We start from the raw sequence: 20,512 nt of genomic DNA, 5'->3' as shown, positions 1-20,512 counted from the left end.
GTAACATACACCAAAGTTTCTGAATTCTGATCATGCTAGTGGAGTCCTTCGGTGCACTGCTTATGTTTGGAAAATATTTGGTGGGAAAGTTGCTGGCATTCGGGTGTTGCAAGAAATCAGTCACTCGTTGGTATATTGGCTTTCTGTTTACATATTGTGTCTACAGTTGTGAAACCTTGTGCATTCAAAGTTAACTTGAAAATAATTACTAGCTGACTACAGGTGAACTCCCTTTATTTTGAGCCGGATTTATCTCAGAAAGAATCATTGCTGGAAAAACAATTTCTGTGCCTGCTTTTGCAGAGAAGATATTCGGGACATCGCCAGAGAATGAAAGCCATCACTTTATTCCAGAACGAAAGGTACAAGGCGGTGGAATAAAGTGTTGAAGGCTGAGTTCGAGGCGCGGGCAAAATCCCACTGGGCCCCGCCCATTAGCACCGGATCAAAGGTCGTCAGACTCTAGCGCAACGGTCATATCCCGGTTCGTAAACTGACACTGCGGACCCCACAAATAAATAAATTATAAATTATTATTATTATTATTATATACCCTCACGGCGGGGCTGTACATGTGTAACCGCCAACGAGAGCGCAATTAATTAGTTGCGTACTCGGAAACGCCCGAGTTCTTCCTTCAAGATTCAAGAGAACCTGAAAAGGTCCAAGATCCTTCTCCGGCGAGAAAAGAACCGAGTTCCTCCCTTGTTCCTCGTCCTTCCTCTTCCCTCCTCATCCTCCTCGTCCCTCCTTTATATCCCCTCAGCCAACAATCAACAATGGCACTTCCTCTTCTTCATCTCCCACCTCTTGAGAGCTCATGGCGTTGTCCAACGTCGTCCTCCTCCATGGCGACCTGGAACTCCACATCATCCAGGCCCGCAACCTCCCCAACATGGATCTCTTCTCCGAGGCCCTCCGCCGCTGCTTCGGCTTCTGTGGCCTCCCGCTCCCCTGTCGCTCCCCTCCGTCCTCCCCCCGCTCGGTCGGCGACACCCCCGTCATCACCAGCGACCCCTACGTCGCTGTCCTCGTTGCTGGCTCCACCGTCGCCCGCACCAACGTCATCCCCAACGTCCAAAACCCCAGGTGGCACGCCCGGTTCAAGATCCCCCTCGCCCACTACGCCGATACGATCGAGTTCCACGTCAAGGACGACGACGTCGTCGGGGCGCAACTCATTGGGACCGCCACCATCCCCGCCTCCAGGGTTGCTTCGGGCGAACCCTTCAGCGATTGGGTGCCCGTGATCCCACCCCCTGGCCGTTCGCGCCCCCCGCCCGGTCCTGATCTTCTTGTCGAGTTGCAATTCGTGCCGGTCAGGGAAAACGCTCTCTACCACCAGGGAATTCCGGGAGACCCCGAGAAGTTGGGCGTGCGGGATACATACTTTCCCCTGAGGAAGGGCGGGATGGTGACGCTCTACCAAGATGCGCACGTTCGGGACGGGGAGCTCCCGGTGATCAAATTGGATGATCAGAGGGTGTTCAAGCACGAGAAATGTTGGGAGGATATATGTCGCGCTATACTAGAAGCACGCCATCTGATTTATATCGTGGGATGGTCGATCTACCATAAGGTCAGGCTGGTGAGAGAGTCGGCGAGCACGCTGCCGAATGGTGGGAATCTCACACTGGGGGAGCTCCTCAAGTTCAAGTCGGATCAGGGAATTCCGGTGCGCATGCTGGTTTGGGATGATAAGACTTCCCGCGACATTAATGTTTTCAGGAAGGTGAAAGGTTTCTGTTGTTTGATGCTTTCTCTCATTGATCTTTGCTAGTACTTCGATGTTGTCTCTTTGAATTTCATGTTCTTTTCACTTTTTACTTAGTCTGTGTATTTGCTATTAAGAATCTAGGACCACTATTTGGGAAAGAGTAAATTGCAGCATTGCCATCGGGCCTCTGCACTGTTTCATTCTGATCTTTTGATAGACTGAGCAAAACCCTGATTAACCTTATTGAGTGCATTTGGACTAATTTGCAAATTTGGCTTGCGCTCTGTTAGCCACACGTGTGACCTTCTATGGCAGTCACAAAGCTGGCATTTGCTCCTCGTTTTTTTCATGTATTATCTTTCACTTTTGTAAATCTTACTGCCCCTCATGGTCATTACATTTCGCAGGTTCTTTTGTTAATAAGATAGTCTCTCCTGCCACCATACTTTCCTCCTATTCAATCAGTTCTCTATAAAGAGCTCTCTCATGTAGCTCTCTCTTTATTTAAAGAAAAAGTAGGGTCCTTGTTCAGAATACTTCACCATGAGCTTTAAGAAGTGTCGACCTTCCTCCAAAGTAGAGTTAATTTAGTAGTTAGTGTGAGTCGGTAGATAAAATTTGCATGGTACTGCAGTCCAATGACTTTTGGCTGAGCATCTCCATCAAACTAGACAAAAATTTCTGCTTAATTGTAATGTATCTGCTTGTAAGTGATTTTTGGACTTCCCATATGGCAAGATTGTGGACATATCTGGCCAGTTCAAGGAGGAATCTAATAATGGGAATGGTAAGACTGAGAGAAAGCAAAGGCTAGAGATCTAAGCGGTGACTGCTGGTGCAATTTAGCCATTTACGGTTATAATTCTTTATGTGGTTCTTGTGTAGAGTTATAATTTCTTAGACAAGGTTTCCTCACGCTCCTTGAAATTCCGAAGATATTGTTTGAAATATTCACCAGTGGGTTCCTTGTAGGCTTTTTTACAGGTGCGTATAAAAAGTTTCTTAAGATTTGAGAATAGGTGTTTTCAAAATGTTATTCGAAGTTTTTGAACAATGGTAGCCTTGTCCTCTGGCATAATTTAGTTCTTCATTCCCCTTGATAAATGTTCTGGCTACCAATTATCATTTGTGTATTTACATAATAGTGTATGTAGAACTCTTGTGATGCCAATGATGGATATTGTCTGCACAATTTATTATTAGAATCTGTTTTATGCCCTATATAATATAATTCTCTGGTCAAATCAAGTGATTTGATCCGTGTGTTTAACATATTTCGAGTTTTATGCAGGAAGGGGTGATGCAAACTCATGACGAGGAGACCAAAAAGTATTTCAAGCATTCATCTGTCATTTGTGTGCTATCACCTCGTTCTGCAAGCAGCAAGCTAAGCATAATTAAGCAAAAGGCAAGCCAGACAACACCTTTTCTGTTGATGCTAGTGAAATATTTCACTGTTTCAAGATAGTTTGTAGCTGGCAGTGTATCCTTACATTAATTCTGAAGTAATGTGCTCAATTTGCTTGAGAATATGCTCATGCATTTGACTCCAATTCCTATGAGACAAGTTACCATCATTACTCATATCAGGTTAAACTTAGCTTTACCATTCAGCTGGCGACTTCGAATATTCACTTTTCTCATGTTCATGAGCTACTGCTTTACAGTTTACATAATGTTGATCTTTAGGCTGTAAGACAATCAGGAGACCATTTTCTCATTTACTGGTTGCAGCGTCAGAATAGGATGGTCAAAAGATTCCTTTTGTTTCTTCATCCAAGCAAGATTAATCTGTGCTTATACTGTTCCTGGATTCAGTAAATGCTATGACCTTAGAGTTTAGAGGTGTTGGAGAAAATAGATTAGTTCAGTGTGCATATACTAAAAGAAGCAAGAGTCTTTGATTTCAGATTTTGAAGATGAATGATGACAAGAAATTGGTAGTCCTGACATGGAAATATGAAGAAGCAAGAACAATATTGGGAGAATAAAATTATTAGCAAAATCAATAAAGCATTTCTTGAGTTTTTACAGACAAGGAAGTACAGCAGGCATGAAGCGTGTGGAATAAACTCTATATTTCATTGAAGCAAGGACCATTCTAATTTGTTGCTCCAATACCAAGTAAAAATAGAAAATTTCTTACTTGTTTTACTCCCTAATAGTAGATACCAAAATAACTAGGAAACTACGTTTTCGATAATCCCTGCTTACTGTGATTTGCTTCCTGATACTTTGCTTAAACAGTTAAGTCGTGACCATTCTTTCCTTCAATAATGTCATCCCTGGCTTATTTCTCAATCTGAATCTCTGAATGTCCATTACAATATATGTTTCAGTACATGACATAACTAATCAAAATCACGTCAGATATTCCTCCTTTTCTTCCTCAATTCCAATGATTCTGTGATTAATTGCCAAAGAATCAAGGTTTGGAAGTAAGTGAGGTTGATTCTCTTTCAATTTTCAAGAAAATACTGCCATCCGGGGATAAATAATGCTTTCTCAATGGTTTGTGAAGAAAGCTGTTCAGGCTCTTTTCTATTTTGTCCTACAAATCTGTGGCTTAATTGTTTTACTTTTTAATTTGATGAGGTGCAGATTGTTGGGACGGTTTACACTCATCATCAGAAATGTGTAATAGTTGACACACAGCTTGACACACAGCTTTCTCAAAGTACCAGAAAGATTACTGCTTTCATTGGAGGGCTTGATCTTTGTGATGGCCGATATGATACACCAAAACACAGGCTCTTTCAAAATCTTGACTTTGTATTTTCCAATGATATTCACAATCCCACATTTGACGTAAGTATAATTCTTTGTTGTTGCTCGGTTTTGTTTGTCAGTATTTTGCTAAATTTTGCATGTACCTCACATATTAATTATAAAGTAAAGATAACCATTTTTCCATGATCTTTACTCTGTATTTTTCTAGTGATATTCACATCCAGTTGAACTGTTGAACGCATTGCTAAAGAGTAAAGAGTACTGTTATATAGTTTTTGTAGGTCGTTGATTTTGGTCGTGTGGCACAACATCTGGCCTTTGAACAAAAAATATAATTTTTGTTGCCAAGTTTTAATATCCAAAATAGTCCAAAAAAATGTTTTGTCGGTTAACCACAACAAATTCAGATAGGAGCAGCATATCATATTTTTACCATGCAAATATGATTTCATTATAGTGTGTATGTATCTTTAGAGCTACAATGTTATGTAGTTTAATTGTCTTCCAACTCATCAATCAGGTTATAGCTTATGATATTAATGTCTCCGAATACTTTGGTGCTTCATTCATCTCCATTTATTTTTTTGAGAATCTTCTAATGATGTTTTTTGTGATTGACTTTCAGGTGCAAACTAAAGGTCCAAGGCAACCATGGCATGATTTACACTGCAAAATTGAAGGGCCTGCCGCCTACGACGTCCTAACGAATTTTGAGCAACGCTGGCAAAATTCTACAAAGTTTTGGTCAATTGAGCAGCAATTTAAAAAATTAACTCTATTTCATGATGATGCCTTGATAAAGATTGATCAAGTCTCATCTATAGTTAGTCCTTCAAAAGCCAAACCATATGGTGATCCGACTGTGCAGGGCTCTAAAGAGGAAGATTCTGAAAACTGGCATGTTCAGGTAAGGAAGACAAAAACTAAATTGCACAGCTAGTCCTCAAATTTTTCACCGGGCTACAATTTAGCCTTCAAAAATAAATTTGTTGTGATTTTCAACTCAAACTTTCATATGTGTTGTGATTGGGCCCTGCCATTAGGTCCCACCCAATAGAGTTAATGAATCACCAGTGTGGCAGTGATGTGGAATTCTAACCTCGCTACCACTGTATCACATAGTGCTGACTTGATAGTAACTTGACACCTTAGTCACTACCGTGTTATCGATTGAGTCGCTTGTCATCTTAAACCAAGGGGGAGAGAGAGAGAGAGGAGAATGCATTTTTTGTATTACGACATCTTAAACCAAGGGAGATGAGGAGAGGAGAATGCATTTTTTGTATTATGACATCTTAAACCAAGGGAGAGAGGGAGAGGAGAATGCATTTTCTGTACTATATGCACCTTATTATACATGGATCTAATGCCTAGGTAAAATGGTTCGAAAGCTTATAGTTTTGAAATGCATGTCTTATGACATCCAATGGATTAAAATTAAATTTAAAAACCGCCTTGTTTGAATTTAGCTTGTCATGTATGGATTTTGTAGAGCAACAGGTGCTTGAAATGATTTCTTCTCTTTCTCTCCCTATGACATGTGGTTGATCCTATCATGTCCTTATTTACATAACTGCCATGCTATTGTCGTAGTTACGTGGCGATGATTGGGATGCCACTTCACTCCCAACTCAGCATAGTAGTGCTCCATGGAGCAGTAAATAGGATGCCACCAGGGATAGCAGTAGGACAAAGTGGGAACAGGAAGCTCTTCACCATCTTCACCCCAATGTATACTTAACGCTCATAGCCGTACTCTTCCTTTGACTGGAAGGATAAATTTTGGGGTAGATGCCCATGCGGAAGAGGATTCTTGGGGAAATTGTTGTCCCGAGATGTTGCATCACTATCATGTCATCGCTATATTAGCAACTTATTAACTCTTTTGGACAGTTGCTAAAGGTAATACTTTGTTGCAACATTATTAAAGTTTTGAGCTAGAAACTGCAGCAAACTAAAGCTTGAGAATTAGTGTAATCTACCTCAAAGTTTGAGGACTTGCAACACTATTTATCTTAAAATAAAAGGATACTTTTGCATATGGGGCTCTTTCGCCGACATTGTGAAAAGGCACCCGCCTTATTATTGTTTACACAGCATTTGTAATTCACCAAAGACCCTTTGTCTCTAGATTCCATCACGGTTAGGAAATAGAGATGTTAAGTTGTGGTTTCGACTTTCAGTATTATATTTAAGCCACTTTTTGTGCAAAACTTTAAAAACATATTTCATGCAATGAAAATAATTCTAAAAGATCTATTATCTCTAGAATACAACAACTGTATAATATTACGAGTACACCAATGGAATACATGGGTGAACATAGTCAAATATTTGTCAATGGTTTTGAGCTGCAGGTTTTTCCTTCTTTTGTCATCCTTTTTGTTCTTTTTCTTGTTGTCCAAATTGAATAACTGTGTAATTATTTCAATTCTGCATTTCTAACCAGTTAGAGCAAATAGTCAACGGATTGTATTAAGACTCCCTCAACTATAGGCTATTTTGAAATGGTCCCCTCAACTTTTTTCTTTTATTGACAACTTTAAGTTTTTGATTTTTTTTTTATAATATGGGTGATTTAAGTTAATAAAATCAAAGAGTTTATTAAATTTATAATAGCTTTAATCAATTTTTAGCAAATGAAACTAGAAACTTAACTACTTATAGTTAATAATGCCATTAAATCTAACAAAATTTCCAGCCTAACTAACTAGAATAACTCAAACAACAAAAGCAGAAGTCGAAGGATGTCAATCAAAAAGAGATTACGTTGAGGGGCCTATTTCAAAGTGGTCTATAGTTGAGGGCGTCTTAGTACACTTGTATCTAGAATATAGAAAAGGGATGACCTAAGGCAAGCAAATAGGTAATGATACCTTTTCCATGTTACTTTATCACCCACCTGCTAGTATCTTGGTGGAAGATTTGAAGGCATGCATCTTCAATGATGGTCAGTTAATGGCAGTGATTTTAAGTTATGGTGACAAAAAATGGTATATTCTAAAAAGTATGATGTTAAAATTGTGCTATCACAAATTCTGGAAAAGAGGAGGGTGTCTGCAAAAGATTCACACATAACCTCTCAATTTATTTCTCCATGTTGGAACCCGAAATAAGGGTTTTCATGTGCTATCATGTTCTATTACTTTGCAAAATAGGTTCTTTTATGCAAAAACACAAAAATATATGCACAAAAAATTTAATAAAATTAGAAAAGAGAGAAATCTGGTTTTTAATTGTACTATCAGGAGCAAGCTAATTATCAGTTTATATCAGGTTTTCCGCTCTATTGATTCTGGATCGGTAAAAGGATTTCCCACAGATTTTCATGAAGCTAAGGCGAAGGTGATTATGTTTTCCATGATCTTTCAGTTAAAATACTGTTGTATTGAATATTCTACTTCCAAAAACCTAGATCAATAGTTTACTGCAAGTGTGTGCAAGTGTTAGTGCAGGACTGTACTGTATTTGGCATACCTAAATCTTATTTTCCTACTGCATTATCACAGAATCTTGCATGTGGAAAAAATGTGGTGATTGATAAGAGCATCCACTCCGCATATGTCAGAGCCATAAGATCAGCACAACGCTTCATATACATTGAAAACCAATATTTCATTGGTTCTTCTTATGGTTGGCCAAATTATGCAAATCCTGGTATGAAATAAAACTTCTTGCACTTTACTTTAAGTAAATTTCATAGAAAGTTTTTGTCAAATAAGATACCTTTGACGCCGCAGCATTAAATAGATGAAATAAAGTTGATAGGTTGCCCTTCCTGTTTATGTGATCGGAAAATTGATGGTGCTTGGCATTTTCTTGACATTCAATTTGATGTTCTCTTTTATCAAGCAGCTTTTTTTTTTTTTTTCTGGATTTCTATTTCATTAATGAAGAAATAGTAGTAGGCAGTAGCATCTTTTTTCATCTTTTACTGCAACCCTGTTTGGAAACAGGCAGTATGAGAGGAATGACCATGTGATATTCACTTAAATTTTGGTAAGCATAGAGATGATCCTTATCTCAGAATAACTATTATTACATGCTTGTTTACTACATGATGCAATCCAGAAATATGCATTAGCTGCCAAGAATTGTTAGATGACAAGTATACTTTCGTAACTAGTCATCACTAATGCATTTCCAATTTTACAGCCTATTCTATTATATACAGGTTATCTATGCCTCTTTGGTTTGACTTTCCTTCATAAATCTTTTTTCTTTTTTAACCCCTAAATTGCAATTTGCAAGTGAACTAGAAATTTAAGATATCTGTGCCTACCTGATTGATTGCTTTAGATGTACAGAAAAGTAACATCCAATGGCATTTGTGGATGATATAACTGAAATTAATAGATCATCAGATGAGTTAGAGTCGGATGAGTAAGAGACTGATGTGAAAGAGCCAAAGAAAATAGTTTTGATTATCTTGGGTTGAATATGTCCATGGTTGTTCAACCAAATGAATAAATGATGGACGGCTAAGGTGTATGAATCTGTATATGAAAGATTACTAAAGAAGATAGTTGAAGTATTTGAACTTTGGGCCATGTTAGCTCATGCTAAATTTGAAACTGAACCTGGCCTATTACACTTCAGTTCTAAACTGCAAGGTCCTGACGGCACCTAAGGTGCCTATTTGGCTGATAGAAACCAATCTGTAACAAGGCCCAGTTACCGGGCCTTCTTTTGGGCTGGGCTGATATCCAGAACTAATATTTAGAGAGTACAACATTATCATCTTTGCAGCAGTAATTATATCATTTGCAACTTTCCCAATGGCACTTGATGTGGCATGCTTACATATCTTGAAGAGCAATTAAATTGATTTGATATGTAAGATTTACCCCAGATAGCTATAGTAAGTTTTAGTTGCTGTCGCTATTGAAGTTTTAGTTGCTGTTACTATTGCTAAGTGTTAAGAGCTAGGTGATTCTTTAGAAATTTTTAGGCACCAATATAGCAATGATTCTGTTGCTTTATATATTTACTGTTGTTGTCACTAATCAACAAATCTCCATGCCCACCTGCACGGACATACCTACAGGCTATATATAAGGTTCACCGGTACTTTTGCAATCCTGGTTACTTGTTTGATCCTTATCATTATAAAATGCTGTGTTTTCAATTTTTAATTTTATACCTACTTCGTTTCAGTTCACGTTTGATTTTGTTGCTCGATAGATGGCGCTGGGAATCTGATCCCAATGGAACTTGCATTAAAGATTGCTCAGAAAATCGAAGAACGAGAACGTTTTGCTGTGTATATAGTTATACCAATGTGGCCTGAGGGTGCCCCTAGTTCTTCTCCTGTGCAGGAGATTCTTTTTTGGCAGGTAAAGTGTCTGGAATTCAACTTTTTTGACCTAAACTCCTCTAAAAGAGTTCCAAGAGACTGATGTTTTCTGATGATCTTTTGTGCAGTAAAAAGTGAGGTTATCACCCGTAGTGTTTATGAAGACATGGTCCTAATATGAACTTATTTTGTCAGTTCATAAATTTATGGGGGTCTAGAGAAATTACCTTTCTAACATTCTCCAGATAATGGAGGTTTACTATACTAATTAAGGGTGATAATTTTTTTCAATTAAGCCTCGGAGTCCTTTTTAGCAGGTTTTCCAAGCCTAAATTTTTTTATACAGACCTCTGACAATATGCCACTTTTTCGTCTTAAAGGAATGATATAATTGTTACATAGAGTAAACTTCGGGGACCAAATTGTTATGATTGACACTCTGATAACAAAATTGAGTCATTCAAGTTAGGTCATAGGATACAACATGGAATTATTGCAAAACTTTGACTGCAATATTGATTAGCTTAACCTTGGTGTATCTAGCTTGGTTTAGTTCATCAGTTAGTAATATAGATTTACAGCAAGCTCTGAAAAGCTTGGTAAAGAAAATCACTTTGTTTGCTTATATTGATAAATTTTGAATGTCCTCATGGTAATCCCAGTCATCTTTCATTTATTTCTGTACTTTCTAGTAGTCAGCTTAACTTCTACCACATATAAATATTCCAGGCAGAAACAATAAAGATGATGTATGGAATCATCGCGAAGAAGCTCAAATTGATGAACCTTGGGAAGGCACATCCTAAAGATTATCTCAACTTCTATTGCCTTGGCAATCGTGAATTACAAAATGGAACCTCAGATTTAACAAATGAACCTTCTGAAGATAATGCTATGGTATTGTTTATTATCAACTTACTTCAAGTACTTGAATCTTTGTGTGCATTGCTTTGTGTTCGCTAACACTAGATCACTACACTGCAACCTTCTACAGTAATATACTGTGTTAAATATAAAATGTTTAAACACCGTTTTCTAACAGCTTAAGTTTTTAGAATACAACGGTTGTTTCACATGGTATTAGAGCAGGAGGTCCTGAGTTCGAGTCACTCCAGGCTCCTAGCATATTAATTTCCTTCCATTTAATTCAAGCCCACGTCATGAGCCGACTAAAAAGTCTCGAGCCCAGACGTGAGGGGGAGTGTTAAATATAAAAATGTTTAAACACCGTTCTCTAACAGCTTAAGTTTTAGAGTACAACGGTTGTTTCACATACTGTAGACCATTTCCAAACCACTGAGTAGTGGTATGGCATGAGGAAGAGGAGGGTGAGGGGGTGGGCTTGAGTCACAATGAGGAGACCCTAGAGATTGGGTGTAGCCAAGCTCCTAAATCTAATAGAAAAAGGCTGAATTACAAAAATCCTCCTTGCGCTTTAGCCTGTTTCTCAATCGTGCTTCAGCCTATCTGTCAGTTACCTCTTTGCATTAAAAAATTGAATCAATTTCAACTCTGTACCTTTCCGCCCTTTCAAGTCAACCCAAAAATTTGGACGCAAAATTTCACTGAAATGAGTTGACGTACCACATCATTTCTATATTTTGAACTTTTGTCTAAGTTGCAACATAATTACTAGTTCTAAAACTAGATAAATGAAATGTTCTTTACTAGAACTATCAAAATAGGGAGTTTATTTGCACAATATTCAATTAATGTGATTCAACTTCATTTAATATAACTAGTGCCACCTGTCAACTTGTTTCCGTAATGATTCATAGCCAGTTCAACAATTATTAAATTTTTGGTTCTTTTTTGGACACTGCCGAAGTGCTAGCTTGGAATTGATAATTTTTTTTGACGAAGGGGAGTTATTGAGATGCAGGATAATGTTCAGGGTGTTATAACATTGGCAAGGAAAAACTGTCCTCACCGTTCTTTCCAATTCTACTTTTGGTTAGTTAACTTGCAATGAATTGCGTCTCCACAGATCAGCATCTCTACCTTATTTCTATCTTCTCTTATTTTATGTACTATTTGTCATCTCCTTATAGTTTCCCATATTCTCTCATCCTCTTTCTGCCAATTCCTGCTTCAAAAAACAGAGATGTAGAATCAGATCCTAAATAACAGAAGAATGATCTGCTCAAGTTTTTTCTTAATCCGAAATTCAAACGCGGTCAAATTGATGTACCAACACTAACAGGCAGTGTTGCTTCAACTAAGAATTGACTTAATGAACTGACAAATAAAGTCCTGAATCGTGATTATACGGTGAAGCAAAACCTAAGGCTGGCAGTTATGAAACTTATGAATTTAATAAATATCTCAATGGAAAATTGACTACTAGTCAAGGTTTTAAGTGCCCGTCGGCAAGGGTCGTATCCACCGTGCCGTACCGTGCCAACAAGATACCGGCACGATACAGATCCCGTCCGATGGCATAGCTCAAAACCCTTTATTCCTTAAATTAGTAAGTAATTTCCTCAATAAAGTTCAAAAGATGTGATAAAAAGGTATAATAAATAGTTAGAATATTTTGTTGCTAAAGAAAATAAATATTTCATGCTATTACGTGTCGGCACACAAGAATTTTTTTGACCGGCACGCATCGGCACGGCTCGGCACGCACCGTGCCGTACCGTGCCGGCAAGTTTCCGGTACGATCCCGTGCCACGGCACTTAAATCCTTGCTACTAGTACTACAAGTAGTTTAATAATACCTATGAAAATTTTGATGCATGCTTGCTACTCTGTGAGAAAGGAAGTTTTGATGGCCTTTGTTTTTCATAAACTCTCTCAGGCCTTGGCCCGGAAGCATCGGCGCTTTATGATATATGTTCACGCAAAAGGTATGATAATAGATGATGAGTATGTGATTTTGGGGTCAGCCAACATTAACCAGAGATCTCTAGATGGCTCGAGAGATACCGAAATAGCTATGGGTGCATACCAACCACATCACACATGGGCTTCAAATAGAGGCCATCCGCATGGCCAGGTAAGTGGAGTTGTTCTCCTCTTTTTGTTGCCCTTTCATTTCAAATTCTTCTGGGACCCAATCAAAGTGTCTCATGATAGAGAGTAAATCTACCAAAATAAAATTCTCAGAATGCATGCCCTGGACCTTGTGCATGAAATCTCTGTAGCCAACCTTTGTTATAGGGTGGGATTAAGGCTGTGTTTGTTGTTGTCTTGAGGTTGTTGACATCTATAGCTCACTAATATTTTCTGTTGGCATTCTCAACCAGAAACACGGGGCAGTAGCAGCCCTATCGACACCCCTACCACTAGCAATCTGAGTGCTGTCATTATGCATCATTTAGTTTGTCTTTGTGAGCGAAAATAAACATGAAACAACTAAGTTTGAAAGACTTCTATCCCTTCAAAATTTCTGTTATTTGCATTGCATAGCTAATGGATTCTACCTTCTATGCATCATCCCCTGGTTCTATCAAAGGAAAAAACTAATGCAGAAAATATTTCATAGCAAAGGAACTGATAGAAGTTTTTTTTTAGCTTGTCAGTGGCTTCATTGCATTTCTTTGAAGGCTCCTCCACTGAGATAGTACCGAGTTAGGAGGAAAGTGCCAGTATAATAAACACATAGGAAGCTCCACTATCAAAATTTGTGTTCATTTGGTGTTGTTACAGCATTCTTATTGTCCGGGTGCTTTTTGCTTTAGATTTATGGTTACAGGAAGTCACTATGGGCCGAGCATCTTGGCGAGGTAGATAATCCACTCTTTGAGGAGCCTCACAGTCTGGAATGTGTGGAATATGTGAATTCGAAAGCTAATAACAATTGGACAAGATACATTGGTGATGAATTAGTTCTATTAGAAGGCCACCTTCTGAGATACCCTATTAATGTCGAGGCTGATGGTTCGGTTGGGCCACTACGTGGCCATGAACGCTTTCCTGATGTTGGTGGTAAGGTTTTAGGAGAGCAAACCTCACTTCCCGACATCTTGACCATGTAGAATGACTTATTTAGAAGCCTAATTGAGATGCTCCACTCAACTGGGGAGAGATACTGTTTCATGACTATGATTTCTCTGTATTCGTTCCTTGTGTTCTTTCTTTTTCGTTTGTGTGGTCTGTGTGGGTTTGGCTTGTTTAAATTGGAGTTGGAACTCCTCGGTGCAAATTGTTGAAATCAATCAACTTTTTCAGGATGATGATAGTAAATTCCAGATCAAATGCTAGTGTTTCTTCTTAACCTTCTCAACCTTGTCTAAGTGTAGATGAATAAAGTAGACACAGGTGAGGATGTGTCAGAGGATGGTAGGTAAAACATGTATAGTACCTGTGATATCCAGGTACCGATAGTTGGCCCCTATACTCTTTACTACTTGGGCGCTTTAGTTCATGAACTTTTATCACTTCTCTCGGATAAGCAGTTTGCTTCCTTTTGGCATAAAGATGTACATAAGCCTGGGGCCCGTAAGGAAGGAACCACTCGGCGAGGAGCCCCTTCTTCCTCTTTGGGCTGCATCCCATGTCCCGGCACAGCTGATCATTGTACCAGGTGTGAACAGTTGTGATGGACGATCTCCAGAAGTACTCGCGAGCATAGCGCTTAATGAACTTCTCCCACTCCATCATGTCCTCCTCCATGCGCTTTATAAGGCAATTGGAAGCCGCCCTTGAGAAAGCATGCTAACCACTTCGACCGCAATTCTGATGCGTACAGATCTGATACGCTCTCAGAGTACCCGATGACCGCTAGTTGCAGAATCTGAGGGTGGATACATTCCCTGTCAAAGATTATAATAGCTTTATAAGCTTTTTTTGTAGAAGAATACTAGGATGACCTTCTTGGATTAAAGAAGCTAATAGTTGCAGAAAATGATTACTGTAAGCATGTCAACCTATAGAGGGAACAGTAGTCGAGGGTGAACCGTCATTTTTCCAATCCTTGAGCTTCTGATCACCCTTAAATCCGGTGGCGAAGCCTTTAAATCTGTCTCTGTCGGCGCGATCTCGCCTTCGAGGATTACTCCATTCATGCAGAAGCTGAAGCCCTTAATGAGGCTCCCTTCGTCCACTCTATCATAGAACTTCTCAGGAAAGGCCCGCTTGAAAGGTTTCCTCCCTCGCCGTAACAGACTAAGGGGTGAAAGAACTCGAACATTTTGACTTTTTACTTGGTAACCATACCCGAAATCATGAGAAGATTTCTGACTGACACGGGACTCAAGTCCACGGTCAAGTCCTGGACTCTGAACTTCTTGGCGAATTCAGCAGCCCCTTTATCAGAACTAAGGGATTTCGCGTACGATATTTGTACCCCTAATTCCTTAAGAGACTGCTCATGGCACCTTGCTGAACTTCCGTATCGGAGTTGGCCACTTGTAGTAGCTCTCCGCGAACTTCGATATCGGTCACTTCTGAACTAGAATAGTAAGATTCAGAACACGAGTAGGAAAGCAGGAGGAACAAGTCTAGTTATTCGAGTTGATGGATAAAATTGTTACCCAGTAATTACCAATGGCGACAACAGGGTGGCCAGCAAGCCAAGTAGGAATCCTTCACCGGGCTTGTGAAGAAGCAGCTCCGAGAAACGGTTAAGGTACAGGAATGCAAGAGGAATTCCCCAAACCTTGAAGTGAGGTATGATCCGCCTTTTCATTCTACATATCGCCGTGCATGGATAATCCCTCCCTTAAAGTAAATTATTTGAAAAGATAAAGATAAACTTGTTCTGAATTTCAAGTATCATTTGCTAACCAACAAAACATTGGCGTACTTACGCGATGTGTGGTAACACTTGATTATTTATTAGCAATCTTACATGCAATCACTGGTACAGGAAATTAACGTCTCACCATTTGCGTTGGCGACCTCCACTGCAATATCTAAAGCTGATTTTTGGAATCCTACCACTGTAATGCTCTTTTTTTTTTATTAAATCCTTGGCTCTAGAGGTACCCATGGCAGAGTAGTCCATAGAATGGATCACTTGTCCTTGGAACACCTCAGGCCCTTTGCCTATTGGAAAAGTAGGAATATTGGGGAGCTGCTGAACCGTCCGATGCAGAGGATCAGAAAATCTACGCGGTAGATCTGGCATGTAAGTGGAAGGCAATTATTATTCTGTGATTTATGAAAAGTACAGCAAGATCAGAATATTAATCCATCAACCTCTTTCTACTTAGTAGTAGTGTTAATAGATCCCAAGAACACATCATTCAATCTGATTTGCTCGAACTATGAAGTTAGGTTGAATTGCCTGTTGGATCAAGATCTTTATTCTTTATTGGATCATTCTGAGTTTATTTATCGGAGGCTCCAACGGCAAATTTTTTAGGTTAGATCTGTCATGGAAGTAGATGGTTCGAGAATAATCTTAAGCTTAAACTTCTAGATAACGATGAATTAGTATATTGTATTCAACACCTTGTTTCCATTCTATTATTAAAGGCTGAATCTCGATCGGTGATCGTTTGCTTTATTTGTATTGTGATTTAAAATCTCTTTTACTATTCATTCATCCCACCGGTTAATGTTTTTCCTTATTTAATATCTGGTATGATAACGTGATGTAAAATAATCCTTCAAACAGTGGTGAATGGTTGATTAAACTGTCTTTTCATAAAACCCCCCTCTCTCTCTCTCTCTCTCTCTATATATATATATATATTCTATTTAGCTATAGATTTAAAGTGAATTTTTTAAAGTGCCTGGATGTCTCCCAAATTGTTTTATATGCTCCATGGGATCCTCATTAAAAAGGAAACAAAGTGATATATTTGTATATATAATTGTGCTAGAATATTATTGATAATATGATTCTATTCATTTTGTGATCATTAGATGTCTAGAGTTGAGTGAGTGGTTGGTGTAATAGTAAAGATCCAAATATATTTATATATATATAGGCTGGAATACTATTGATAGTAAAAGATTTTTTTGCTATCAAATTTTTAACCCCTGGATGAGAAATTGTAGGGTTAGGATGATATTAGTCTCTTAGGATTGAGTGGTCCCTATTGTGTTATAATATTTGATTCAATCATTAAAAATGCTGAAAGAAAGTGGTTCAAAGGCTAAAAACTTGATAGCAAAAAAGATCTTTTGCTATCAATAGTATTCTAGCCCATCTCTCTCGCTCTCTCTATATATATATTTATATAGAGTCCGGCTACTATACTCTTATGAGTATAAAGCCTTTTGTACTCGTAAGTTTTTGACCGTTAGATCTATCCTTTAATCATTTTCACCCGTTAAATTATACTATTCAACCAATTATCAACTCAACTCTAGAGGTCCCACTATCAACCTAACCACTCTCATCCTAGCCGCACATTTTTTCATCCGAACAGCTGAAAACTTATGAGAACAAAGGGCTCTATACTCATATGAATATAGTAGCCTCAGCCTATTTAAATATATTCTAACTGATTTATATAGAGTTGGGCTGGAATACTATTTATAGTATTTGACATTTTTTGCTATCAAGTTTTTATTAACCATTGGATGAGAAATTGTAAGGTTAGAATGATATTAGTCCCTTAGGGGTGAGTTCCCCTAGAGTTGAGTGGTCTCCAATAGGTTATAATATTTAATCCAATAGTTAGAAATGATCAAAAGAATTGATTCAAAGGCTAAAAACTTGATAACAAAATGGAGCAAATACTATTAATAGTATTTTAGCCCAACTCGAATTTTATATATATATATATATATATAGAGTCCGGCTACTATACTCTTATAAATACGATCGTCCTCGTACTCATAAGTTGTTTTCGACGATAGAGCTTCCGAATCGATAATCAACACCGTTAAACATTATCTAGAGCATTTAAAATGTCTAGAAATCAAATTTTATAATTTTTCGACATCATTTACCTTACAATCAAAAGCTCACCAAATCGATAATTTTTAACGGCTGGTATGAGATATTTGCTAGTTTAACGGTGAAAAAGAATCGGAATAGGTTGAATTTTTGATAGAAAATTCTATTCACTACCTAAATAAAGATCAATAACTCTGATCTTAAATTGAAGGATCCGATCATCCATTTTTAGGATGTCATTCGATTTTAACCGTTCATTTTATACCCGCTTGATGGACTTTATAATAATTTCGAAAAATTACGAAATTTATTTTCTAAAATTTTCAAATACTCTAGATCATGTTTAACAGTGTGGATCGTTGATTCGAAAACTCCAATATCGAAAACAACTTATGAGTACGAAGGACTCGTATATACGGATAAGAAATATAGTTAGAGTAGCTTATTAGTAATATATAATATATTCTATATATATAGCTATATAATATACATTATATATATATAGTATAGAGTAGACTGAAATATTGATTAAAAGTATCACCAAGTGATACTTGTGTGTATTCTCAGCCCATTGGATGGAAGAGATGTTAGGTTACGATGATCGGTGAGTAGGTGCCTGTTAGGTGGAATTAGTGTTATCTTGATCCATCAGGAGCTATTAGTTAATCAAAAAGTCAGATCCAAGTGGCCCTAAAAATTACACAATATCACATTGGTGATAGTTGTGTAAAAGGTATTCTAGTAACTATATAAGATACTTATATAGTTATATATATGTAGAATTGAGCTCCCCTATGCTTTTAAAAGTACTAAGACATTGGTACTTGTAGATTTTTAGCCATTGACTTAAGAGATATGCGGTTAAGATGATGCGGGCCCCATAGGGTTGAGTGGATGGTTGGTTAAATAGTATAATCTAATGGTTGAAAATGATCCGTAGAGTAAATCTAACGGTAAAAAAACTTACAAGCACTAAATATTTGGTGCTTTTACAAGCATCATAGTTGGACTCTAAATATATATATATATATATATATATAGGCACAGTAACCAGCGGGAGATTTTGGTTTTGTCTGCTCGATAATTACGTTTGAACTTGGAGTGGAATTGCTTTAAGGGTTGGTCAGAAAAATTATTGCTCGGACCTAGCAGTCTAGTGGACCCAAGAATGGTTTGTTTGGTAGTTGAAAACGTTCCTCTAGTAATTTCGAAACGAATATAAAATAAAATAAAAGTAAAATGAATCTCTGGGGTCAATTATTTTTAAATACAAAATCCTAAAAAGTAAAATAAAAAAAAGCTAGGTGAACCAAATAGCGAAGAATGTGCACGCCGCCGCCCGACCCGGCCATCGTATATGTATTTAGTCAAGAGTATCATTTTTATTATTTCTCAAACAACCAATTTGAGAATAATAAAGTATATAAGATGCGAACCAATAGTTTTTAGTTTTTAATGTGAGACTCATACTTATATATAGAAACTTAAGTATGGATATATAACTCTTCTAAATTTAGTACAACAAAAATGATAAGATAAATCAAAAAAAGGATTGAAAAAGTTATAATTTTTTTACGGAGCCGATCGACGATTAAGTTTAACGGAACCGATCGACGATTCGAAAGTCGCAACATCAAAAACGAGTTGGAAGTACGGAAGGCTCCGTGCTTCCGATAGCATAGTAGCCTCACTATATATATATATATANGATCGACGATTCGAAAGTCGCAACATCGAAAACGAGCTGGAAGCATGGAAGGCTCCGTGCTTCCGATAGCATAGTAGACTCACTATATATATATATATATATATATATATAGAGAGAGAGAGAGAGAGAGAGAGAGAGAGAGAGGCTATGGTGCTTGTACAAGCACCAAGCACTTGGTGCTTATAAATTTTTTACCGTTAGATCTATACCTTTGATCATTTTTAGCCGTTAGATTATACTATTCAACAAACCACCCACTCAACCCTAGGGCCACTCAACCCTAGGGGCCCACATCATTCTAACCGCACATCTCTTAATCCAGGAGCCAAAAACTTACAAGCACCAATGACTTGGTATTTTTAAAAGTATAGGAGCTCAATTCTATATATATATATATAATTCTATATATTTTATATATTATTGATATATAACAATTATCATATTGGATATTTTAGAAAAAAGAATGAAAGCATATGCATATATTTTTTAAATCATTTGAAAAATTAAATTTTTTATTAATTTATTTATATATATATTGTATTATTTAACATGTACTAAAATCTATGCGATATTACAATATTATAGTTTACGTAAATTAAAAACTATATTAAACTTATATGAATATATATTAATATTATCATATTACAAATATAATATATATTTAATATTATTAAAATTTTATAATAGTGCAATCCATACATGGCCCTTTGGTTGGGCAACTCATATCGTTTAGGAGGTTGGATATTTTCTCATGGACCACTTGAGGGTTTTGTGCATAGATTTTGTATGCCGCGTTTTTTTAGAGCAAAACATTTTATTTTTCGCTCGTCTTGAGCGGAAAATGAAAAGGCCGATTTTCTTGAGAATCTATAAAATTATTTTACGAAAAATCTCTTATACAAGCAACTATACAGTTGGAAAAAAAAATTCAAACTGAAAATAATTTTCAGCCTACTTTTATAGCAAACCAAACACCCCCTAAATGATTATTTTTAATCAATAGGGATGATCTAACAATTAGCTGAAAATAAAATTTAGCACCCAAGATTGACCACGTCTTTCAGTAAAAGACAAATTCAGTCGATGCTCAAAATTTTCTGCACACGACGTTACAAAAAATCTACAATCAAAACCAAATGCGTGCATGCAAGTTTCACTCTCCCAGTGATCCATTGTAAGGGTGATTTTAGTCGTCCCGAAAGTCTCGACCATTTATTTCTAAATCCTAGTTGATCCACATTTCTAGTTATGTTTATTTCTAAA

General features: G+C 37.4%; 2 protein-coding genes and 2 long non-coding RNA genes across 5 annotated transcripts; 2 read left to right on the top strand and 2 right to left on the bottom strand.

Annotated features, from left to right (window-relative positions):
• Positions 25–13,943, top strand: LOC109706983 (phospholipase D delta-like). 2 transcript variants are annotated; one of them, XM_020228012.1, is made up of 11 exons: positions 25–130; positions 223–1,732; positions 3,009–3,125; positions 4,319–4,525; positions 5,073–5,354; positions 7,724–7,792; positions 7,957–8,104; positions 9,632–9,783; positions 10,473–10,640; positions 12,544–12,741; positions 13,427–13,943. In XM_020228012.1, exons 2-11 carry the CDS (start codon positions 821–823, stop codon positions 13,721–13,723), a joined length of 2,550 nt encoding a protein of 849 aa, XP_020083601.1. In that variant the 5' UTR covers positions 25–130; positions 223–820; the 3' UTR covers positions 13,724–13,943. The 2 variants fall into 2 exon arrangements, with proteins under 2 accessions (XP_020083601.1, XP_020083602.1); XM_020228013.1 differs by having other exon boundaries at positions 25–1,732; positions 13,260–13,562.
• Positions 11,526–14,383, bottom strand: LOC109706985. The gene is made up of 2 exons (XM_020228015.1): positions 14,050–14,383; positions 11,526–11,829 (listed from the first exon to the last, which is right to left on the bottom strand). The coding sequence occupies exons 1-2, from the start codon at positions 14,358–14,360 to the stop codon at positions 11,781–11,783; spliced, it is 360 nt and encodes a 119-aa protein (XP_020083604.1). The 5' UTR covers positions 14,361–14,383; the 3' UTR covers positions 11,526–11,780.
• LOC109706987 lies at positions 15,017–15,615 on the bottom strand. The gene is made up of 3 exons (XR_002215388.1): positions 15,497–15,615; positions 15,221–15,407; positions 15,017–15,133 (listed from the first exon to the last, which is right to left on the bottom strand). It is a non-coding gene; the product is annotated as an uncharacterized LOC109706987 (long non-coding RNA).
• LOC109706986 lies at positions 15,084–16,197 on the top strand. Its single transcript, XR_002215387.1, has 2 exons — positions 15,084–15,356; positions 15,556–16,197. It is a non-coding gene; the product is annotated as an uncharacterized LOC109706986 (long non-coding RNA).

Source organism: Ananas comosus, linkage group 3 (assembly GCF_001540865.1).
Source record: "Ananas comosus cultivar F153 linkage group 3, ASM154086v1, whole genome shotgun sequence".
Lineage (NCBI taxonomy): Eukaryota > Viridiplantae > Streptophyta > Magnoliopsida > Poales > Bromeliaceae > Ananas > Ananas comosus.
The sequence above is the reverse complement of the archived record's forward strand: the minus strand, read 5'-3'. Positions and strand labels throughout refer to the sequence as shown.